General features: G+C 42.6%; 1 protein-coding gene across 1 annotated transcript; it reads right to left on the reverse strand.

Moving 5' to 3' along the window:
• Positions 1-436: 436 nt before the first annotated feature.
• On the reverse strand, positions 437-20,725 carry dnajc15 (DnaJ (Hsp40) homolog, subfamily C, member 15). The gene is made up of 6 exons (XM_071341291.1): positions 20,507-20,725; positions 19,553-19,604; positions 7,319-7,392; positions 6,512-6,591; positions 2,583-2,653; positions 437-931 (listed from the first exon to the last, which is right to left on the reverse strand). Exons 1-6 carry the CDS (start codon positions 20,612-20,614, stop codon positions 861-863), a joined length of 456 nt encoding a protein of 151 aa, XP_071197392.1. The 5' UTR covers positions 20,615-20,725; the 3' UTR covers positions 437-860.
• Positions 20,726-21,317: the final 592 nt, after the last annotated feature.

Consider the following 21,317-nt stretch of genomic DNA (forward strand, 5'->3'; position numbering starts at 1 on the left):
ATATTTTTGTGGCCGCCACCGCCATAAATGTTGCCCATCCCTGCTCTACATGATAATCAATAGCTTTCCAACAGAGACAGACATGTTCACTGGAACATCAGTTGGGAACTGCATTCTACCAGAATGAGGTGTATTTTAATGATGCCCAGTTAAAGCATGCTGGAATGAAGGCATTTGCAACATGGTGCAGATTACATGGCTGTCTAGCCTTCCTCTTAGATATGTGGAAAAACCTACTGCAAGCTGCTGGTGAAATGGCTCACTTAAAAGGTAAAGTGTCACAGCTCACTGCAGGAGCTTCAAAAACAGCTCTTACCCAATGTTCACTCTCTCATCAGCACCTGCAGATGCTGCAGCACTGTTAGTAATTTACTACAATGGCATCTCAGCGCAGAGGAAAGGGACTAATCACAGAAACACAATAATGAGTCATTGATTACCATTACAGAAATTGCTTTATTCAGCAAACTTTGATAAATTACTAACCGCGTTATTCACACACACTGCTCAGCTAGGCTTGGTCTCTGTCAGTGTGTTGTCAATTCATACAGAGTTGATCTCAGTGGTCATAATGTCTTTACCACACAGAGGAATAAAAAGGTAACAGAAATGTTTTAATTTGTTATTCTATGGAATATTATTATCTTGTATCTTATGGTACAGTGTATTTACAGTAGACATGTTGACTTTTGTAAAGTTATAAGTACAGGTGACCTTCAACTTGAAAGATATCCTTGTTCAGGAAAGGTTTCAGAATAGTCTCTGGGGATGGTAATGTCTTAGGGCTGGAATAAATAGATCTGTAATATACTGTAGTCCAGGAGGTCAGAGGGGTGATGGGGGCTGTAGTTTTTTTTTTATCAGCGGCGTTGGTCTTTATCCAGTAGGTCCTTGGCCTCGTTGATCTTGGCGGCCATGTAAGGAGATCCACCTGGAGAGAGAACATGCATCCGCTTCTCATCAATGCCCGTCTGTTTAATCCTCTTTTTTCTTCCCCTTGTTACCCCCCATTCCATCGCTCACCCCTCTATCCATTACAGGTGAGAACAATATAACAGTCTACACATGGCATGCAAGCTGTTTCCCCAGACATAAAAAAAACCTCAGTGACATCTACTGTCAGGAGTAGAGGACTTCAGTAGGCTCAGTCATTAACCGTCTCAGTCACATCCAATCACCTTTTATAGTGCTTTAACACACGGTGGAACACTAATCACTATGGAGCACAGGAAATGGGTGTATGCTGAGCTAGCACAAACTGAGGTTGGGTCGCATACTAATTGTCTAAAGTGACTTCCTCTCCTCATCTCCTACCCCCACCACACTGCTCTGAAAACACATGATAGAGATTTCTGTGTGTTCTGAGGCAGAGTGGTCTGCTCAGCTCACAGGGCCAATGAGTACAGCATCCTGGGAGTAGTAGTCTGCTGTGTGACACTACCAAGACAGCCTGAGGGCACAGGTGTGTGTGTGTGTGTGTGTGTGGCCATGTTCCTTAGTAGCCATGTGTGTATACTGCCCCCCCCAGGTGGTGTGTTTTGTGTCAGCAGAAGCAGTACTCTGTGTGTGTGTGTGTGTGCGTTTAGGGTAATACATGAGTGTTATTGTTTGCAATAATGACAGAGAGCAGGTCCTGACGAAGGCCTCAACTAGTCTGCTAATCAGTCACTGACAAAACACAGAGCCGGCCTGGCACGGCCTTCAGCACACTCACAGGGAAGGAAAGATACTAAAAACAGGGCTAGAGGCCTAGAGAGGCAGAAATAAAGAGCAGTCTGATTCCCTTTCTGAAATCTCGTCATCTTGCTCATTGGACCTTATTGGCTCAAATACAGGAAATAATGAGAGGTAATTAGCCGATCATTCCAATCCATTACTCTGACCAGGAATCGGTCCACTCTTTCCAGTCCAGACCTGGCTGACTGACAGACCAGACCAGACAGACAAGCTGTGGGTTATTACCCTCTCTTCTCCATCGATGTCCCAGTAACCAAACACATGAAAATGAACTATAATAGATACTGTGCTACCTCCTGAAACAGAACACAAAGCCATATCCAAGGATGACAGTATTGATGGATGTTCCTACAGGTGACCCTATAGAGCTTATAGCCCCATATTTCATCCCCTATTTATTCTTTGTCCCCCTCCTCCCTCTCTCTCTCTGTGTCACCTCAGCCCTTATCGCCCAGTCAGAGAGGAATCCCACAGGCCATTTCTCACTGAGTAAAAACTACACGTTGTGTGTGTGTGTGTATTCCTCTCAGGAGAGGGAAAAACAGTGTGGACGAGTGTGTAAAACTAGATGCTGTGTATGCGCGTGACTTTGTGTGTGTGTGTGTGTACACACCTCTCAGGAGAGGGAGACCGAGGGAGGCCATTAACCTTGATAGAGGAGAGAGGAGGCGAGTGCACAAGCCTGACGCTGGGAAAAACACTTTGTATATGGGTTCAATAAAGACAGGTGATATGCTGTTCACACAAGAACCAGTAATAGGAGATCATCACTGTATAATTCACTCAGTTGGCTCCAATCTGTTTTTTCTCATGTCCAGTAAATTGGGATTAAACTGTCAACTGACCTTTATCTGGGTGGTTGAGGACCATGATCCTCCGGTGGGCATCTCTCACCTTGGACTTGGTGCTGGTCGGGCTGTAGGAGGGGAGATATACAGGATTGGGATTAGAAGAATGTACAAAATAGGGCTACACACAGATTTAGCACAGGATTACAGCACCATCTAGTGGTCAAATAACATTCACAAGTTCAAATCAAATCAAATTTTATTAGTCACATACACATGGTTAGCAGATGTTAATGCGAGTGTAGCGAAATGCTTGTGCTTCTAGTTCCGACAATGCAGTAATAACCAACAAGTAATCTAACCTAACAATTCCACAACTACTACCTTATACACACACACAAGTGTAAAGGGATAAAGAATATGTACATAAAGATATATGAATGAGTGGTGGTACAGAACGGCATGGCAAGATGCAGTAGATGGTATAGAGTACGGTATATACATATGAGATGAGTACTGTAGGGTATGTAAACATAAAGTGGCATAGTTTAAAGTGGCTAGTGGTACATGTATTACATAAAGATGGCAAGATGCAGTAGATGATATAGAGTACAGTATATACATATGAGATGGGTAATGTAGGGTATGTAAACATTATATTAAGTGGCATTGTTTAAAGTGGCTAGTGGTACATTTTTACATAATTTCCATCAATTCCCATTTTTAAAGTGGCTGGAGTTGAGTCAGTATGTTGGCAGCGGCCGCTAAATGTTAGTGGTGGCTGTTTAACAGTCTGATGGCCTTGAGATAGAAGCTGTTTTTCAGTCTCTCGGTCCCTGCTTTGATGCACCTGTACTGACCTCGCCTTCTGGATGATAGCGGGGTGAACAGGCAGTGGCTTGGGTGGTTGTTGTCCTTGATGATCTTTATGGCCTTCCTGTGACATCGGGTGGTGTAGGTGTCCTGGAGGGCAGGTAGTTTGCCCCCGGTGATGCGTTCTGCAGACCTCACTACCCTCTGGAGAGCCTTACGGTTGTGGGCGGAGCAGTTGCCGTACCAGGCGGTGATACAGCCCGACAGGATGCTCTCGATTGTGCATCTGTAGAAGTTTGTGAGTGCTTTTGGTGACAAGCCGAATTTCTTCAGCCTCCTGAGGTTGAAGAGGCGCTGCTGCGCCTTCTTCACAACGCTGTCTGTGTGGGTGGACCAATTCAGTTTGTCCGTGATGTGTACACCGAGGAACTTAAAACTTTCCACCTTCTCCACTACTGACCCGTCAATGTGGATAGGGGGGTGCTCCCTCTGCTGTTTCCTGAAGTCCACAATCATCTCCTTTGTTTTGTTGACGTTGAGTGTGAGGTTATTTTCCTGACACCACACTCCGAGGGCCCTCACCTCCTCCCTGTAGGCCGTCTCGTCGTTGTTGGTAATCAAGCCTACCACTGTAGTGTCATCCGCAAACTTGATGATTGAGTTGGAGGCGTGCATGGCCACGCAGTCGTGGGTGAACAGGGAGTACAGGAGAGGGCTCAGAACGCACCCTTGTGGGGCCCCAGTGTTGAGGATCAGCGGGGTGGAGATGTTGTTACCTACCCTCACCACCTGGGGGCGGCCCGTCAGGAAGTCCAGGACCCAGTTGCACAGGGCGGGGTCGAGACCCAGGGTCTCGAGCTTGATGACGAGTTTGGAGGGTACTATGGTGTTAAATGCTGAGCTGTAATCGATGAACAGCATTCTCACATGGGTATTCCTCTTGTCCAGATGGGTTAGGGCAGTGTGCAGTGTGGTTGCGATTGCGTCGTCTGTGGACCTATTGGGTCGGTAAGCAAATTGGAGTGGGTCTAGGGTGTCCGGTAGGGTGGAGGTGATATGGTCCTTGACTAGTCTCTCAAAGCACTTCATGATGACGGAAGTGAGTGCTACGGGGCGGTAGTCGTTTAGCTCAGTTACCTTAGCTTTCTTGGGAACAGGAACAATGGTGGCCCTCTTGAAGCATGTGGGAACAGCAGACTGGGATAAGGATTGATTGAATATGTCCGTAAACACACCAGCCAGCTGGTCTGCGCATGCTCTGAGGACGCGGCTGGGAATGCCGTCTGGGCCTGCAGCCTTGCGAGGGTTAACACGTTTAAATGTTTTACTCACCTCGGCTGCAGTGAAGGAGAGCCCGCAGGTTTTGGTAGGGGGCCGTGTCAGTGGCACTGTATTGTCCTCAAAGCGGGCAAAAAAGTTGTTTAGCCTGTCTGGGAGCAAGACATCCTGGTCCGCGACGGGGCTGGTTTTCTTTTTGTAATCCGTGATTGACTGTAGACCCTGCCACATACCTCTTGTGTCTGAGCTGTTGAATTGCGACTCGATTTTGTCTCTGTACTGGGACTTAGCCTGTTTGATTGCCTTGCGGAGAGAATAGCTACACTGTTTGTATTCGGTCATGCTTCCGGTCACCTTGCCCTGGTTAAAAGCAGTGGTTCGCGCTTTCAGTTTCACGCGAATGCTGCCGTCAATCCACGGTTTCTGGTTTGGGAATGTTTTAATCGTTGCTGTGGGTACGACATCGTCAATGCACTTCCTAATGAACTCGCTCACCGAATCAGCATATTCGTCAATATTGTTGTTGGACGCAATGCGGAACATATTCCAATCCGCGTGATCGAAGCAGTCTTGAAGCGTGGATTCAGATTGGTCGGACCAGCGTTGAACAGACCTGAGCGCGGGAGCTTGTTGTTTTAGTTTCTGTTTGTAGGCTGGAATCAACAAAATGGAGTCGTGGTCAGCTTTTCCGAAAGGGGGGCGGGGGAGGGCCTTATATGCGTCGCGGAAATTAGTATAACAATGATCTAGGGTTTTTCCAGCCCTGGTAGCACAATCGATATGCTGATAGAATTTAGGGAGTTTTGTTTTTAGATTAGCCTTGTTAAAATCCCCAGCTACGATGAATGCAGCCTCAGGGTGTGTGGTTTCCAGTTTACAAAGAGTCAGATAAAGTTCGTTCAGGGCCATCGATGTGTCTGCTTGGGGGGGAATATATACGGCTGTGATTATGATTGAAGAGAATTCCCTTGGTAGATAATGCGGTCGACATTTGATTGTGAGGAGTTCTAGATCAGGTGAACAGAATGACTTGAGTTCCTGTGTGTTGTTATGATGATCACACCACGTCTCGTTAATCATAAGGCATACCCCCCCGCCCCTCTTCTTACCAGAAAGATGTTTGTTTCTGTCGGCGCGATGCATGAAGAAACCAGCTGGCTGCACCGACTCCGTTAGCGTCTCTTGAGTTAGCCATGTTTCCGTGAAGCAGAGCACGTTGCAATCCCTGATGTCTCTCTGGAATGCTACCCGTGCTCGGATTTCATCAACCTTATTGTCAAGAGACTGGACATTGGCGAGTAGTATGCTAGGGAGTGGAGCGCGATGTGCCAGTCTCCGAAGCCTGACCACGAGACCGCCTCGTTTGCCCCTTTTACGGCGTCGCACAGGGTCGCCGGCTGGGATCAGATCCATTGTATTGGGTGGAAGGCAAAACACTGGATCCGTTTCGGGAAAGTCATATTCCTGGTAGGAACGATGATGAGTTGACGTTAATCGTATATTCAGTAGTTCCTCCCGACTGTATGTAATGAAACCTAAGATTACCTGGGGTACCGATGTAAGAAATAACACATAAAAAAACAAAATACTGCATATTTTCCAAGGAACGCGAAGCGAGGCGGCCATCTCTTTTTCGGCGCCGGCGCTGAAAGTTGCAGTAAGAACATCGAGTTCTTCTGACCGCTAACCTATTCAGGTGTTCTCTTCTCCCTAATGTGATTGACAGTGTGAAATGTAACTAAACCAGGAAGAAGGATGACTAATATAAACCCATCAAAGACAGAGAGAAATCAAACCCATCCTTAGCATGAACACAGACTGAAATAAAACATTGGGTACACACCCGCACAAACAGGCGAGCATGACACACACACACACACTTCCGCCAGTCTTACCTGATACCAAGGATGAGGCTGGCTTCTCGCTTAGTCATCTTCTGGTCAAACCCTCCTTTATAGTAGTGTGATGAGAAGGCCTGGAGAGAGAAGAGATGTTAGTACACACACACCTAGAAATTATTCAACTCACCCACTGACTGTCTAGAAACGTATCCTTTTCTACTCCTTAGTGTAAATGCTTAGAGTAAGAAGGGTGGAAGTGCATTCTGTGGTACATAGGGTTCATTAACTCCCTTCGGTCAAGCACTGCCTCATTGTCACACAGTACACACTGGTGGAAACTGCCAGACACACGCACAGTGTGAGGTCTGATCACTCATCCATCTCACGTCACACACTGCTTTATTCACACACACAATGTGGTGAGAGAGGGCAGTGGGTGCATCACCCTGTCTGGGAACCTGATGTGGAGCCTTTGGTCTGTGGAGCCATAACTCAGGTGCAGCAGGGGAAACTGAAGACCATGAGTCAGTCCACCAACTACCCACCCTACAGACAGTCAGTGGAATAAGTACTACACCACAAACATTGGTGCTTGGTGACTATCTGATGGAGCAATACATGAATCCCCCAGATTTGCAAATATGAGTCTGTAGGGTGGTGGGATAGTTTTCGGCAAAACCAGTGGGGGTCATCGTTGATCATGCATAGTTTCAGAAAACAGTGTACCAAGACATACTAACAATCAGTTGGAGTTCATTAGAAGTTGCCCCAAAAAAACATATAGGTCTACATGGTTAGACAAGTTTTCATCTCCGCTTAGGATTGTGATGAACCACATAACCAAGTTAGTGGGTTACTTACAGAGGTGGGCATCTTCTTAGCAGTCTGTGACAGGACTTGTCCTAGAGGCTTCCACAACTGGAAGGCATAACGACCTGAAACACAATACATATTTATTGTCCTACACACACAGACCCCTTTCCACTGGTCACCACAGTTATGTTCTTGTCCTCTATTTTTTTTAAACATTTTATTTAACCAGGTAGGCCAGTTGAGAACAAGTTCTCATTTACAACTGCGACCTGGCCAAGATAAAGCAAAGCAGTGCGACACAACAAAGAGTTACACATGGGATAAACAAACGTACAGTCAATAACACAATAGAAAAATCTATATACAGTGTGTGCAAATGTAGTAAGATTAGGGAGGTAAGGCAATAAATAGGCCATAGTGGTGAAATAATTACAATTTAGCAATGAAACACTGGAGTGATAGATGTGCAGAAGATGAATGTGCAAGTAGAGATACTGGGGTGCAAAGCGGCAAAAAAAAAATTAACAATATGGGGATGAGATTGTTGGGTGGGCTATTTACAGATGGGCTGTGTACAGGTACAGTGATCAGTAAGCTGCTCTGACAGCTGATGCTTAAAGTTAGTGAGGGAGATATAAGAATCCTGCTTCAGTGATTTTTGTAATTCGTTCCAGTCATTGGTAGCAGAGAACTGGAAGGAAAGGCGTTCAAAGAAGGAGTTGGCTTTGGGGATGACCAGTGAAATATACCTGCTGGAGTGCATGCTACGGGTGGGTGCTGCTATGGTGACCAGTGAGCTGATATAAGGCGAGGCTTCACCAAGCAAAGAATTATAGATGACCTGGAGTCAGTGGGTTTGGAGACGAATATGAAGCGAGGGCCAGCCAACGAGAGCATGCAGGTCGCAGTGGTGGGTAGTATATGGAGCTTTGGTGACAAAACGGATGGCACTGTGATAGACTACATCCAATGTGCTGAGTAGAGTGTTGGAGGCTATTTTGTAAATGACATTGCTGAAGTCAAGGATCGTTAGGATTAGAGGTCGACCGATTAATCGGGGCCGATTTCAAGTTTTCATAACAATCGGAAATCGGTATTTTTTACACCTTTATTTAATCTTGATTTAACTAGGCAAGTCAGTTAAGAACACATTCTTATTTTCAATGACGGCCTAGGAACGTTCTGCCTCGTTCAGGGGCAGAACGACAGATTTTTAACCATGTCAGCTCGGGGGATCCAATCTTGCAACCTTACAGTTAACTAGTCCAATGCTCTAACACCTGATTACATTGCACTCCACGAGGAGCCTGCCTGTTAGCGAATGCAGTAAGCTAAGGTAAGTTGCTAGCTAGCATTAAACTTATCTTATAAAAAACAATCAATCAATGACTGTCATTGCTCCAATGTGTACTTAACCATAAACATCAATGCCTTTCTTAAAATCAATACACAAGTATATATTTTTAAACCTGCATATTTAGCTAAAAGAAATCCAGGTTAGCAGGAAATATTAACCAGGTGAAATTGTGTCATTTCTCTTGCGTTCATTGCACGCAGAGTCAGGGTATATGCAACAGTTTGGGCCGCCTGGCTCTTTGCGAACTAATTTGCCAGAATTTTACGTAATTATGACAACATTGAAGGTTGTGCAATGTAACAGGATTATTTAGACTCATGGATGCCACCCGTTAGATAAAATATGGAACGGAATAAACGTTTTGTTTTCGAGGTGATAGTTTCCGGATTAGTCAAAGGTATATGGTTTAGAGAGAAATAGTCGACGCGTTATAATTCCTGTAATAACTTGTGGCTGAATTTGAAAGGGGTTCCTTTGTTATTTTACCGTTCATGTCTTCCATAGCGAATGTCTTGATCTACTTCAAATAAGGTCTGTGTTTCGTGCAGGCTTAAACCGCCTCGACGTTTTGATACCCGTGTAAATCTCACTAGGATAAGGTAACGTTTGTCAACATATTTTCATAAATCCACTACATTTTTTTTTCTTTGCTTATATTTAGCCAATATTGATCAGAGTTACCGTGTCCTATGGATATCTACACAGTTATAAAATTGGCACGGTGATGTAAGCCTACACAAAACACAGACCTTATTTTAAGTGAATCTAAAAATATCCTATGGAATAAATGAAGGAACTATTTGTAGATGTCCACATATTCTAAGTCAGAACCGTCCAGAGTAGTGATGCTAGACAGGCGGGCGGGTGTGGGCAGCGATCGGTTGAAGAGCATGCATTTAGTTTAACTTGCATTTAATAAGAGCAGTTGGAGGCCACAGAAGGAGTGTTGTATGGCATTGAAAATCGTCTAGAGGTTTGTTAACTTCTTATGGCTGAAGGGGCAGTATTGAGTAGCTTGGATGAAAGGTGCCCATATCAAACGGCCTGCTCCTCAGTCATAGTTGCTAATATTTGCATATTATTATTAGTATTGGATAGAAAACACTAAAGTTTCTAAAACTGTTTGAATTATGTCTGTGAGATTAACAGAACTCACATTGGCAGGCAAAATCCTGAGTTGAAATCAAAACAGGAAGTCAGAAATCTGAGCTTGTATGTATTCACTAGAGTCCCTAATGAAATCCCCTTGAGATATGAATGATTGTGCACTGCCTAGGGGTTCCACTAGATGTCAACCATCAATAGAAATTATAATGAGACTTCTATGGTGTTGTGGGAGAGAATGATAGCAGAATCAGTCAGGTGTCCATCAAGCAGCCATTTTCTGATCATGCTTATTCCTCATGGTAGTCACTTGCGTTCCATTGCTCACGAAGACAAGAAAGAATACTCCGGTTGGAACTTTATTGAAGCTATATGTTAAAAACATCCTAATGATTGATTCTGTACTTAGTTTGAAATGTTTCTTCGACCGGTAATATCACTTTTTGAAGTTTTTGTCCGATATAACGCTGACCAGAATTAGTGTTTGGATATGTAAACCAGACGCGCTAACAAAAGAAGGTATTTGGACATAACAGATTTTTTCTAACAAAACAAACATTTATTGTGGACCTGGGATTCCTGGTGTGCTTTCTGATGTAGATCATCAAAGGTAAGGGAATATTTATCATATATTTTCTTGTTTATGTTGACGCCATCTTTGCGGTTGTGGTGTTTTACTTTTGAGCGCCGTCTCAGATTATAGCGTGGGTTTCTTTTTCCGTAAAGTTTTTTTGAAATCTGACACAGCGGTTGCATTAAGGAGAGGTATATCTATAATTCCATGTGTATAACTTGTATTATCATCTATATTTATGATGAGTATTTCTGTTGAAACGATGTGGCTATGCAAAGTCACTTGATGTTCTTGCAACTAGTGAATCTAACGCCTCAATGTAAACTCCGATTTTTTTATATAAATATGAATTTAATCAAACAAAACATGCATGTATTGTGTAACATGAAGTCCTATGAGTGTCATCTGATGAAAATAATCAAAGGTTAGTGATTCATTTTATCTCTATTCTGGTTTTTGTGAAGCTATCTTTAGCTGGAAAAAATGGCTGTGATTATTGTGGTTTTGTGGTGACCTAACAATCGTTTGTAGTGCTTTCGCTGAAAAGCCTATTTGAAATCGGACACTTTGGTGGGATTAACAACAAGATTACCTTTAAAATGATATAAGACACATGAATGTCTGAGGAATTTTAATTATGAGATTTCTGTTTTTTGAATTTGGCGCCCTGCACTTCGACTGGCTGTTGTCATATCGATCCCGTTAACGGGACTGCGGCCATAAGAAGTTTTAAGCAGGGGGACACGTCTGGCACTGCAGGATTTGAGTCCCTGCGGCGTAGTGTGTTACTGATGGTAGGCTTTGTTACTTTAGTCCCAGCTCTCTGCAGGTCATTCACTAGGTCCCCCCGTGTGGTTCTGGGATTTTTGCTCACCGTTCTTGTGATCATTTTGACCCCACGGGGTGAGATCTTGCGTGGAGCCCCAGATCGAGGGAGATTATCAGTGGTCTTGTATGTCTTCCATTTCCTAATAATTGCTCCCACAGTTGATTTCTTCAAACCAAGCTGCTTACCTATTGCAGATTCAGTCTTCCCAGCCTGGTGCAGGTCTACAATTTTGTTTCTGGTGTCCTTTGACAGCTCTTTGGTCTTGGCCATAGTGGAGTTTGGAGTGTGACTGTTTGAGGTTGTGGACAGGTGTCTTTTATACTGATAACAAGTTCAAACAGGTGCCATTAATACAGGTAACGAGTGGAGGACAGAGGAGCCTCTTAAAGAAGAAGTTACAGGTCTGTGAGAGCCAGAAATCTTGCTTGTTTGTAGGTGACCAAATACTTATTTTCCACCATAACTTGCAAATAAATTCATTAAAAATCCTACAATGTGATTTTCTGGAGAAAGAAATTCCCTCATTTTGTCTGTCATAGTTGAAGTGTACCTATGATGAAAATTACAGGCCTCTCATCTTTTTAAGTGGGAGAACTTTCACAATTGGTGGCTGACTAAATACTTTTTTGCCCCACTGTATATCCATCCTGCCCTGCCTTTCTAAAGTCTTCGAAAGCCGAGTTAACAAACATATCACCGACCATTTCGAATCTCGCCGTACCTTCTCCGCTATGCAATCTGGTTTCCAAGCTGGTCATGGGTGGACCTCAGCCACACTCAAGGTCCTAAACGATATCATAACCTCCATCGATAAAAAACAATACTGTGCAGCCGTCTTCATCGACCTGGCCAAGGCTTTCGACTCTGTCAATCACCGCATTCTTATTGGCAGATTCAACAACCTTGGTTTCTCTAATGACTGCCTCGCCTGGTTCTCCAACTACTTCTCAGACAGAGTTCAGTGTGTGAAATCGGAGGGCCTCTTGTCCAGACCTCTGGCAGTCTCTATGGGGGTGCCACAGGGTTCAATTCTCGGACCGACTCTTTTCTCTGTATACATCAATGTTGTCGCTCTTGCTGCTGGTGATTCTCTGATCCACCTCTAAGCAGACAACACCATTCTGTATACTTCTGGCCCTTTGGACACTGTATTAAGCCAGTACATGTCCAGGCCCGTCAAGTTTGCTAGAGAGCATTTGGATGATCCAGAAGAAGATTGGGAGAATGTCATATGGTCAGATGAAACCAAAATATAACTTTTTGGTAAAAACTCAACTCGTCGTGTTTGGAGGACAAAGAATGCTGAGTTGCATCCTAAGAACATCATACCTACTGTGAAGCATGGGGGTGGAAACATCATGCTTTGGGGCTGTTTTTCTGCAAAGGGACCAGGATGACTGATCCGTGTAAAGGAAAGAATCAATGGGGCCATGTATCGTGAGATTTTGAGTGAAAACCTCCTTCCATCAGCAAGGGCATTGAAGATGAAACGTGGCTGGGTCTTTCAGCATGACAATGATCCCAAACACACCGCCCGGGCAACGAAGGAGTGGCTTCGTAAGAAGCATTTCAAGGTCCTGGAGTGGCCAGTCTCCAAATCTCAACCCCATAGAAAATCTTTGGAGGGAGTTGAAAGTCCGTGTTGCCCAGCAACAGCCCCAAAACATCACTGCTCTAGAGGAGATCTGCATGGAGGAATGGGCCAAAATACCAGCAACAGTGTGTGAAAAACTTGTGAAGACTTACAGAAAACGTTTGACCTCTGTCATTGCCAACAAAGGGTATATAACAAAGTATTGAGATAAACTTTTGCTATTGACCAAATACTTATTTTCCACCATAATTTGCAAATAAATTCATTAAAAATCCTACAATGTGATTTTCTGGATTTTTCCCCCTCATTTTGTCTGTCATATTAGAAGTGTACCTATGATGAAAATTACAGGCCTCTCTCATCTTTTTAAGTGGGAGAACTTGCACAATTGGTGGCTGACTAAATACTTTTTTGCCCCACTGTAGGTCTACAACAGTTTGGGTCTAGAGTGTCTCCCCCTTTGAAGAGGGGGATGACCGCGGCATCTTTCCAATCCTTAGGGATCTCAGACGATACAAAAGAGAGTTTGAACAGGCTAGTAATAGGGGTATAATTTTAGAAAAGAGAGGGTCCAGATTGTCTAGGCCAGCTGATTTGTAGGGGTCCAGATTTTGCAGTTCTTTCAGGACATCAGCTATCTGGATTTGGGTGAAGGAGAAATGGGGGAGGCTTGGGTAAGTTGCTGTGGGGGGTGCAGAGCTGTTGACCGGGGTAGGGGTAGCAAGGTGGAAAGCATGGCCAGCTGTCAAAAAATGCTTATTGAAATTCTCAATTATCGTAGATTTATCGGTGGTGACAGTGTTTCCTAGCCTCAGTGCAGTGGGCAGCTGGGAGGATGTGCTCTTATTCTCCATGGACTTCAGTGTCCCAGAACTTTTTGGAGTTTATGCTACAGGATGCAAATTTCTGTTTGAAAAAGCTAGCCTTTGCTTTCCTAACTGCCTGTGTATATTGGTTCCTAACTTCCCTTAAAAGTTGCATATCGCAGGGGCTATTCGATGCTAATGCAATACGCCACCAGATGTTTTTGTGCTGGTCAAGGGCAGTCAAGTCTGGAGTGAACCAAAGGCTATATCTGTTCTTAGTTCAAGATTCTTTGAATGGGGCATGCTTATTTAAGATGGTGAGGAAAACAATTTTAAAGAATAACCAGGCATCCTCTACTGACGGAATGAGGTCAATATCCTTCCAGGATACCCGAGCCAGGTATATTAGAAAGGCCTGCTCGCTGAAGTGTTTTTGGGAGCGTTTGACAGTGATGAGGGGTGGTCGTTTGACCGTGGCAATGATCTTTGTTGAAGACAGCAGAAGTGTATTTAGAGGGCAGGTTGATCAGGATGATATCTATGAGGGTGCCCGTGTTCAAGGATTTAGGGTTGTACCTGGTAGGTTCCTTGATAATTTGTGTGAGATTGAGGGCATCTAATTTAGACTGTAGGACGGCTGGGGTAATAAGCATATCCCAGTTTAGGTCACCTAACAGTACAAACTTTGTAGATAAATGGGGGCAATTAATTCACATATGGTGTCCAGGGCACAGCTGGGGGCTGAGGGGGGGTCTATAACAAGCGGCAACAGTGAGAGAATTAATTCTGGAAAGGTGGATTTTTTAAAGTAGAAGCTCGAGCTGTTTGGGCACAGACCTGGATAGCATGACAGAACTCTGCAGGATAACTCCACCCCGTTTGGCAGTTCTATCTTGGCGGAAAATGTTGTAGTTGGGATGGAAATTTCAGATTTTTTTTGGTGGCGTTCCTTAGCCAGGATACAGACACAACTAGGACATCAGGGTTGGCAGAGTGTGCTAAAGCAGTGAATAAAACAAACTTAGGAAGGAGGCTTCTGATGTTAACATGCATGAAACCAAGGCTTTTACAGTTACACAAGTCAACAAATGAGAGTGCCTGGGGAATAGGAGTGGAACTGGGGGCTACAGGGCCTGGGTTAACCTCTACATCACCAGAGGAACAGAGGATGAGTAGGATAAGGGTACGGCTAAAGGCTATAAGGACTGGTCGTCTATGTATAACATGTATTGGAGTGTGTGTGTGTGTGTGTGTGTGTGTGTGTGTGTGTGTGTGTATCATCGATGTGTACTGGGTCAGTGTTTGTGTTGGTAAGCTGCAGTCACTCTCCAAACCCACATAGAGCCAGTCAGCAACTATACCCTGCCAAACATTCTCTGTTTATAAAGTACACACACAAGAAGTTAGCAGAAACCCCTCTGGAGGAGCTGGTTTCCAAGAGAAAAACACAAAACCACTCAGTCATGTATGAGAGCCATGCTGCTAAGCTCAGGGAGTAATCAGGGCATTATTTATAACCTGGTGACTGACATGTTCTGAGTGGGCGGTGTAAATCCACTACTCCACCTCCAGGCTGCCTGGAAGTTCTGTTTTCCTAAAACTACAAAGCTGAAAGTCCATCAACTGTGGAGGGACCGCACACACGCAGGTGCACGGATGGCCTGCTGCTGGCCTTTTCATTTACATTGAGAGGATAATTAGACTGTGCTGTTCCTCAAAGCCGCCACAACAACTAACACTGACCTCACATTACCCGAACTCTGTGGCAACTGGCAGACCACACACTGCCTTACTATTAACCACTATACAAAACAGCTGTGCTGACTGACACTCTTGTACCAATGCGGATAATGGCATAGTGCCTATTCGCTGCTGCGCTCTGCAACACGATAACGCCACTATCACTGTACAGAATGACAGGAAGATCATAATATACTGTTTTGTAAGACATCCAACTTTCTAAATAACATGGATGTGTGATTGGTTACATCACATTATCTGGCGTCCAAAGATTTTGGGTGTCCCTTACTGGACGTTAGAGGTTTGTCCATACAAACCGCTGCAATAAATTTAACTAACCTGGTATTGGCGGTACTCTCTTCTTGATTCTTCTACTCTACTTGATTCTGGAAAAACTTATCTTATACATGTGTATAGTTGCAGGTGGTTCTACCAACACCAGAGAAAACTCAGATAGTAAATCCATGTTTGTATCAAGTGAGATATGCCTCTTGCATATGTGTTGCATAGAAACAACTAGTTCCTGCAAAATGCTGTGAAATGCTAGATGTGTGCAGCTAAGATGGTGACGAACTATCTCTTGCAGTACAACACATGGATTTACCACCTGCAACTGTACACTCACATCTGTGACTTGTTTCAGGAAACTAGGCATATGTTGCACGCCACTACTTCACAGGCGAGACATTTGAACGTAAGCATTTAAAAAAAAAAAAATTTTTTGGTAGAAATGGCTTCTGGAACATGTGAACTTTCATGAGCATTAATAACAAAAAGTTGTATGCCATCTGTACAGGCAAATAAAATTGTTAAATGATGACCTTCCCGCTAGCCATGATTTGCTGAGGTTATTGATGGGCTGGACATGCCGAGAGAGGAGTTCGGATTGGTCTGCCATGTAGCTTGCTTCTGTCTATAACATGACCTGCTCAGAATGTGTTAAGCCTTTCTAATGCGGCTTTTTTTTATAGAAATCACGAAGAACTGCAAAGGTGTTGCTAATGCTCTCCACTTTCTAGAGCACTGGTTCTCAATCCTGGGGACGTAAAGGGCTGCACATTTTTGTTTTTGCCGTAGCACTACACAGCTGATTCAAATGATCCACTCATCAAAAGACTTTGATGATTTGAAGCAGGTGTGTAGTGCTAGGGCAAAAACAAAAATGTGCACCCCTTTTAGATCCCCAGGACCTGGATGAGAACCACTGTTCTGGAGGACAATCGTGCCATGCTGACTCTCTCCGACTCTGAAAATTAATCAGGCAATGAGGAAATCCCTGACTTAGGTAAAAACATTTTCTTTGAACCAGACAGTCGTATGAAATGGTGATCAAGTGTTGTTGTCACAGAAGAAGTTGACCGAGTTTTAAAATCAGTGGAATGCCCGGAGTATGATCGCAGAGTATGATAGCTAAGGAGATTAAGAAAATTCTGGAATTTGATTACAAATACGAGGAGGGAGTCAAAGTGAACACACAGAAGGCTGTTGTATAAAACACCTGTCTCCGGATTACATCTTCAAACTAAGGGCAACCATGGCATCTGTGACAGAGGGAGAAGCGTCCATCCATGTATACGGGTAAGAGTCTAGCTACATTTTCAGATATTATACATTTCAAATTTTGTCAGAAAGTGGTTTTCATTGCAAGTTAAAGCGTACTGTTAGCTAGCTAACTTCACGTGTATGATCTGTGCAGTAATATTACAGTTGAAGTCGGAAGTTTACACACACTTAGGTTGCTGTCATTAAAACTTGTTTGTCAAACACTCTACACATTTCTTGTTAACAAACTATAGTTTTGGCAAGTCGGTTAGGACATCTACTTTTGAGCATGACACAAGTAATTTTCCCAACAATTGTTTACAGACAGAGTATTTAACTTATAATTCACTGTATCACAATTCCAGTGGGTCAGAAGTTTACATACACTAAGTTGACTGTGCCTTTAAACAGCTTGGAAAATTCCAGAAAATGTCATGGAAGCCTCTGATTGGCTAATTGACATCATTTGAGTCAATTGGAGGTGTACCTGTGGATGTCTTTCAAGGCCTACCTTCAAACTCAGTGCCTCTGCTTGACATCATGGGAAAATCCCAAGAAATCAGCCAAGACCTCAAAAAAATTGTGGACCTCCACAAGTCTGGTTCATCCTTGGAAGCAATTTCCAAACACATTCATCTGTACAAACAATAGTACTTAAGTATAAACACCATGGGACCACGCAGCCGTCAAACCGCTCAGGAAGGAGACTCGTTCTGTCTCCTAGAGATTAACATACATGGGTGCGAAAAGTGCAAATCAATCCCAGAACAGCAGCAAAGGACCTTGTGAAGATGCTGGAGGAAACAGGTACAAAAGTATCTATATCCACAGTAAAGCGAGTCCTATATCGACATCTGAAAGGCCGCTCAGCAAGGAAGAAGCCACTGCTCCAAAACCACCATTAAAAAAAGCCAGACTACGGTTTGCAACTGCACATGGGGACAAAGCTCATACTTTTTTAAGAAATGTCCTCTGGTCTGACAAAACAAAAATAGAACTGTTTGGCCATAATGACCATCGTTATGTTTGGAGGAAAAAGGGGGAGGCTTGCAAGCCGAAGAACACCATCCCAACCGTGATTCACGGCGGTGGCAGCATCATGTTGTGGGGGTGCTTTGCTGCAGGAGGGACTGGTGCACTTGGCATCATGAGGAAAGAAAATGTTGGGTATATTGAAGCAACATCTCAAGACATCAGTCAGGAAGTTAAAGCTTGGTCGCAAATGGGTCTTCCAAATGGACAATGACCCCAAGCATACTTCCAAAGATGTGGCAAAATGGCTTAAGGACGACAAAGTCAAGGTATTGGAGTGGCCTTCACAAAGCACTGACCTCAATCCTATAGAACATTTGTGGGCAGAACTGAAAGTGTGTGCGAGCAAGGAGGCCTACAAACCTGACTCAGTTACACCAGCTCTGTCAGCAGGGAATGTGATGAAAGAAATAAAAGCTGAAATAAATTCTTCTACTATTTTTCTGACATTTCACATTATTTAAATAAAGTTGTGATCCTAACTGACCTACGACAGGGAATTTTTACCAGGATTAAATGTCAGGAAAAGTGAAACCGAGTTTAAATGTATTTGGCTAAGGTGTATGTAAACTTCCGACTTCAACTGTATTTGTATCTCAGAAAGCCATTTGCTTTGCTAGTTATAGCCTAATGTTAGCTAGCTAACATTTAACCTAGTTGGTTAGCTTTAGCTACCTGCAGATTTAAGCATGGTAGTAACGTTATGAGTTGGGATTATGGTTCATTGTTTAGCTAGCTAGCTATGTCTAAACAAGACTCCTATGCAAGTAACCATTTCACTGTACCGTTTACACCTTCTGTATCCTGTGCATGTGACAAATAAACGTTGATTTTATTTGAAATAATGTGTTTACCAGAGATGGTAATGTGAAGCACAACATGACCTGCACCAAAGTAAAATTAGGATATAACATTAGGCCAATGAGACAGTGTCCAAGTCCTAAAATTCTCCGGTAGAATGCCCTGCTTTTATTTCGTCACACTCACAACAGTAAACAATTTTCTGTAATTAGCTCATCATTAACTTGTAAATAAGATAAAGTTAAGATGTTTCAGCTCTAATATGGTCATTATTTGAACTGGCTAGCCAGCTAACTTAACGTTAGCTAACAAGCTAGGAATGAACAAAAACAGTGTTTACTAAGTTGCCTTTAGTTGCCTGGTTTGTTAGACTGACATATACTAAATTCATTTTTTATATTTATTTTATTGGTGTGTTACAGCAGTGATGCTATTTTGGACCACCAGGCTGTTGATGTCATGCAGCGCGTCTTTTTTATAAACAAGTTTGATGTCGGATGACTATAGAATGTTCATGATGTCACTGCGACAACTGTCTACAGACATGTCGATAGATGTAGTATTAACCAGACTTTAGTCTTGAAATATTTGGTTGTTTAGTACACTACCGTACACACTGTTTAACACATGTATATCCTTAAAGAGATGGGTGGGGCTAAGGCTTAAAAGGGTGTGAACACTGATAAATGGGTGTAGACAAAGAATAACTCTCCAGTAGGTTTACAAATCCAGTCAAGGGCCATTTTCTCAAAAGTGTGGTTACAAGTTTATCAACGTTCAAAGCAGAATTACTTTCCCACTGTAGTGTATGATATACCATTTTCTAGTTCCGAGTCTCTACTTTTATCCAATATAAAAAAAACACAATTTCAAATTTCCTACACAAGACCGAATCGATCTTACCTGCAAAGCCTGCAGCAGCAACACCAAGGCCAACTGCTATCAGAGTACCACCCTGAAGATACAGAACATTATCAATACAACAATCCAGAGTCAACAGTTGTGGAAAACACTTTAAAGATCTACTTAAGTCGTTTTATGGGGGTATCTGTACTTTACTACTTATATTTTTGACAACTTACCCTTTTACTTCACTATATTCCTAAAGAAAATCATGTACTTTTTTACTCCATACATTATGCCTGACACACAAGTATTCACTACAAATCTTTTTAATACTTAGCAGGACTGGAAAATTGTTAAATTCACGCACTTCAAGAGAACATCCCTGGTCATCCCTACTCCCTGTGATCTGGAGGACAAACTAAACACACAAGCTTCGTTTGTAAATTGTCTGAGTGTGCACTTGGCTATCCGTAAATACATTTTTTAAATTTTATTAAATGATGCCGACTGGTTTGCTTAATATAAGGAATTTGAAATTATTTATACTTTTACTTTTGATACTTATGTATAATTTTAGACTTTTACTCAAGTAGTATTTTACTGGGTGACTTTTACTTGAGTCATTTTCTATTAGGGTATCTTGACTTTTATTCAAGTATGACAATTGGGTACTTTTTCCACCAGTCAACAACAACAAAAAAATCAACGCAGTTTTCATTGCAAGCCTGAGTCACTCAGCCGACTGATTACATCACAGCCTGTTATATGACATTCATGTTACTGGCGATTGCTAGATTCATCACCGTGATGACACAACCTTTCCCATTGATATCTGTAATGGGCAACTAACATTTGCTTCTGTTGCTAGTACTGTAACTATCCACCAGCTAATTGCTAGTAAATAGAAGGTTCTGGCATTAGCTAGCTAGCTGTCTTAGCTGCAGGCCTGTGAAATAACCAGCGCTTGTTATCCACCAAAAATTCAAACAACAAAATAACGTATATACTTACAAGTCTTTTGTCGATTTCTGTTTCACTCCTGATTTTAGATTGAGAATTGTATTCAGCATATCGCATAGTTTCTCCTTCAATAGATACCCTGCTACCAGCATTTGCCATGCTGCCGCTGTCACTTGAAGGACACAACTATGGAGCGTCTGAGCGGACAACCAGTGTCAATTGAAAAAACATTTCGTAATACAGAACGAACGGGTGATCCACCTTGCACAATATTGTGGAAATCTGGAAAATGTAAATAAACCAATGAACCACATAAAAACAAACTAATTAAATGTTATAACATATACAGGCTACATAGTGGGATAATTCGCATAGATGGCTGTAGCTTAATACATTTTCTATTTGCTCCAAGGGAATTGTATTCTTGCCTAACATTGATTTTGAAAAAGTGTTAATTAGGCTATTACTGTACTATATATATATATATATATATATATATATATATATATATATATATATATATATATATATTACTGTAGCCTAATTAAAATTTATATATTACGATTATGCTTCCGTTGTAAAAAAAAAAGAAGAAAAGATTATGATAAACTTTCATAGCGGGTTGGGCTGTCCCATAGGGCGGCGCTCAATTGTGTCGTCCGGGTTAGGGGAGGGTTTGGCAGGGGTAGGCCGTCTTTCTAAAATTCGAATTTGTTCTTAACTGACTTGCCTAGTTAAATAAAGGTTAAATAAAACATAAAATAAAACATCTATGGGTGATGCTCGTTTTTGGATAGAGAAGTTCCCAATACACGTGTTATTATTTATATTTTTCTTCATTTTTTGTATTCATTTGTTAGTA

This window comes from Salvelinus alpinus, chromosome 14, assembly GCF_045679555.1.
Source record: "Salvelinus alpinus chromosome 14, SLU_Salpinus.1, whole genome shotgun sequence".
Lineage (NCBI taxonomy): Eukaryota > Metazoa > Chordata > Actinopteri > Salmoniformes > Salmonidae > Salvelinus > Salvelinus alpinus.

Bases quoted from the DNA above. Each gene is read 5' to 3' on its own strand.
- dnajc15 (XM_071341291.1), bottom strand. From the start codon at position 20,614: ATGGCAAATGCTGGTAGCAGGGTATCTATTGAAGGAGAAACTATGCGA. The intron at 7,393-19,552 runs GTAAGATCGATT...ATTGTGTTTCAG, and splicing joins TGCTGCTGCAGGCTTTGCAG to GTCGTTATGCCTTCCAGTTG. The intron at 6,592-7,318 runs GTAAGTAACCCA...TTCTCTCTCCAG, and splicing joins CTAAGAAGATGCCCACCTCT to GCCTTCTCATCACACTACTA.